Source organism: Mustela nigripes, chromosome 4 (genome assembly GCF_022355385.1).
Source record: "Mustela nigripes isolate SB6536 chromosome 4, MUSNIG.SB6536, whole genome shotgun sequence".
In the NCBI taxonomy this organism is placed as follows: Eukaryota; Metazoa; Chordata; class Mammalia; order Carnivora; family Mustelidae; genus Mustela; species Mustela nigripes.
The window spans coordinates 153275146-153277930 of record NC_081560.1 but is presented as its reverse complement, the minus strand read 5'-3'; the positions used below and the strand labels follow the sequence as shown (position 1 = coordinate 153277930).

Here is a 2785-nt window from a genome sequence, read left to right as displayed (position 1 = left end):
GACAAATGTTAACTAACTTTCCAAAAATGACCCATCTCTCATGAGTTAGAACTGAGCATTGAGCTAATATTGAACTCAGGTCCATCTGATTGAAGAACCAACTGGCTAATCCACTTTACTACCAGCCTACCCATGTTCCTGGATAGTCAAGTAACTTAATCATGCTCCTCTAAAACCTTTGTGTTCCCTGATGTCTTAAACTGTAGCTTAAGCACAGCTGTGATGCTGCTGTGGAAAGAGATGCCCATGGAAATGGGGAACAGGACAACTGTCCAAGAATTCACCTTGGAGGGGTTTCCTGCCATCCAAAACTTGGGAAAGGTCTTCTTCCTCGTGCACCTGCTGGCATACCTGACATCCATTGTAAGCAATGCGATCATAGTCACCATCACCTGTGCTGACTCCCGGCTCCACACACCTATGTACTTTTTCCTCAGCATTTTCTCCTGCTTGGAGTGTGGTATCATAAGTGCTGTTATTCCTAAATTGCTGATCATCTTTCTCTTAAACATGCAAACTATTTCCCTTTCTGCCTGTTTTATACAAGCATTTGTCACTGTATTTCTGGGATCAGCTGTTTTCTTCCTCATAGCAGTGATGTCTCTGGATCGGTATGTGGCCATTTGCAAGCCTCTGCATTATCCGACCATCATGAACCCGAAGACTTGCATCCTCCTGGTCACTGCCTGTTTCACATTGCCCTTCCCCCTCATTACTGGTCTTGTAGTGAAGGTTTCCCAATTATCCTTCTGTGGCCCCCATGTCATTCCCCACTTTTTCTGTGACCTTGGCCCCCTGATTCATCTCTCCTGTTCTAATACCAGCTCCACTGAAACGTTAGCCTTTGTCCTCACTTCTTTTATTCTATTGACATCCCTTATCATAACCACCATTGCATACAGCAACATAGTAGTCACAATCCTCCGACTCCCATCTGTAAGGGAGAAACAGAAAGCTTTCTCCACTTGCTCCTCTCACCTCATAGTTCTCTCTCTAATGTATGGCAGCTGTGTGTTCATATATGTGAAACCAAAGCAAACGAACAGGCTGGACTCCAACAGGGAGGCTGCCCTTGTGAACACGGTGGTGACCCCCTTGCTCAACCCTGTCATCTACACTCTGCGGAACAAGCAGGTGCACCAGGCTCTGAGGGAGACAATGTGCAGAATGAAAATATCAAGATAAAAATAATCACACAGCTTTGGAGTGAAAGGCTTCAGAGAACCCTGTGTCCTCATCCTGGCCAGTGTAGCAGTCCACAGAGTTGTAGTGCAGAGTCTCTGACAGATCTCAATGAACCCTACACATCCCTAGCAAAATGGAAACCTGTTTCTTCAAGGCTACACTTTACCATGATGTGCATAGCTATCCTCTCCCTAAATATTCCACATACTGATGACAACTGATTAATTACAAAAGCCTTTACTGAATTTTTAGTAAATCAGTAAATTATTTATAAATCACGCACTTAAATTTCCAAAATTTTGTAAATTTTTACACTTATTATTTCATTTAATTCTCCAATAAGCATGGTTCAACAGAATTAATAATGATTTACCAACAGGTATTTAGATAATTAAAATGATAGAAGGTGATATATTACATTGTGTGTAGGAACAAAATGATAGAAATAGCATGTTTGGGTCTGCATTCTCTCCTAGCCTTGCCCAAGGAAATAATGGTCAGACTACTCTTCATCTTGCAATATATATTTTTTGCTTCGAGTGTGTTCTTAAATGCTGCTCTTGGCCCTTAGCTTAGCTACATATGTATGCATCAATCCCATGCTTTGGGGAAACTGAATTATTCTCAGGCTTAGACCATTCTCTAAGGAGAGGGAATTACCACAGCATGCCAAGACTGACCAGCTCCTAAATCCTAAATTATTATTCCAGTTCCAACCCCTCAGATTCATAATGCATGCTTATGATCGGTTCCTACCCTAAAGCTGTTACCACAAAATGTCTGTGTATATCAGTGGAAGGGCGCATTTGTTTTATAATTCTATAATTTCCTCCAAAAACTCAAGTTGGGAAAACCTAAGTTATTTGCTTATCTACTTCATTTTACTAATGAAAATCAACAAATTAAACATTTTTCCTGTTGAATTGTGTTGTCAACCATAGGTTATATTCTGACTGATAATCTACTTATTTTTATAACTGTTTTATTTATTTATTTGAGAGAAAGAGAGTAGTATAAGAGGCAGAAGGACAAGCTAACACCACACTGAGTGCAGAGTCCTATGCAGGGCCTTATTTTGGGACCCAGAGACCATGACCTGAGCCAAAGTCAGACACTTGACTAAGCCACATAGACACCCCTGATTGATAACCTACTTTAAAACCAAAATTTTCAGTGGGGAGGAGTCATGATGGCAGAGAAATAGCAGGCTGAGATGACATCAGGTACCAGGAGATCTGCTAGACAGCTTATCAAACCATTCAGAACAAATCCAACAGGAGATTGAAGAGAAGAAGTGCAACAATTCTAGAAACAGAAAATTGAACACTTTCTGAAAGGTAGGACCAGTGGAGAAGTCAATCCAAAGCCACAGTTAGATAGACTGTGGGGTGAGGGGTGGCTCCCAGCAAGCGGCAAAGCAATGGAGCACAAAATCAGGACTTTAGAAGTCTGCTGCACTGAAGGACATCACTACAGAGCCTAAACTGAGGAGAAGCCCACATGAGGACAGCATGGCCTCAGGTCCCACAAGGTCACAGAAGGATCAGGCGTGTCTGAGTGTCGCAGAGCTTGCAGGTATTAGAGCGGGGAAGCTGGCTAC

The 2785-nt window shown here is 42.1% G+C and overlaps 1 protein-coding gene across 1 annotated transcript; it reads left to right on the top strand.

The window, feature by feature from the left end:
- The first annotated feature begins 222 nt into the window (after positions 1–222).
- Positions 223–1185, top strand: LOC132015300 (olfactory receptor 6E1-like). Its single transcript, XM_059395888.1, has one exon. The coding sequence runs from the start codon at positions 223–225 to the stop codon at positions 1183–1185; it is 963 nt and encodes a 320-aa protein (XP_059251871.1).
- Positions 1186–2785: the final 1600 nt, after the last annotated feature.

What these genes read in the sequence shown, in the direction of transcription:
- LOC132015300 (XM_059395888.1), top strand. Translation starts at nt 223, where the DNA reads ATGCTGCTGTGGAAAGAGATGCCCATGGAAATGGGGAACAGGACAACT.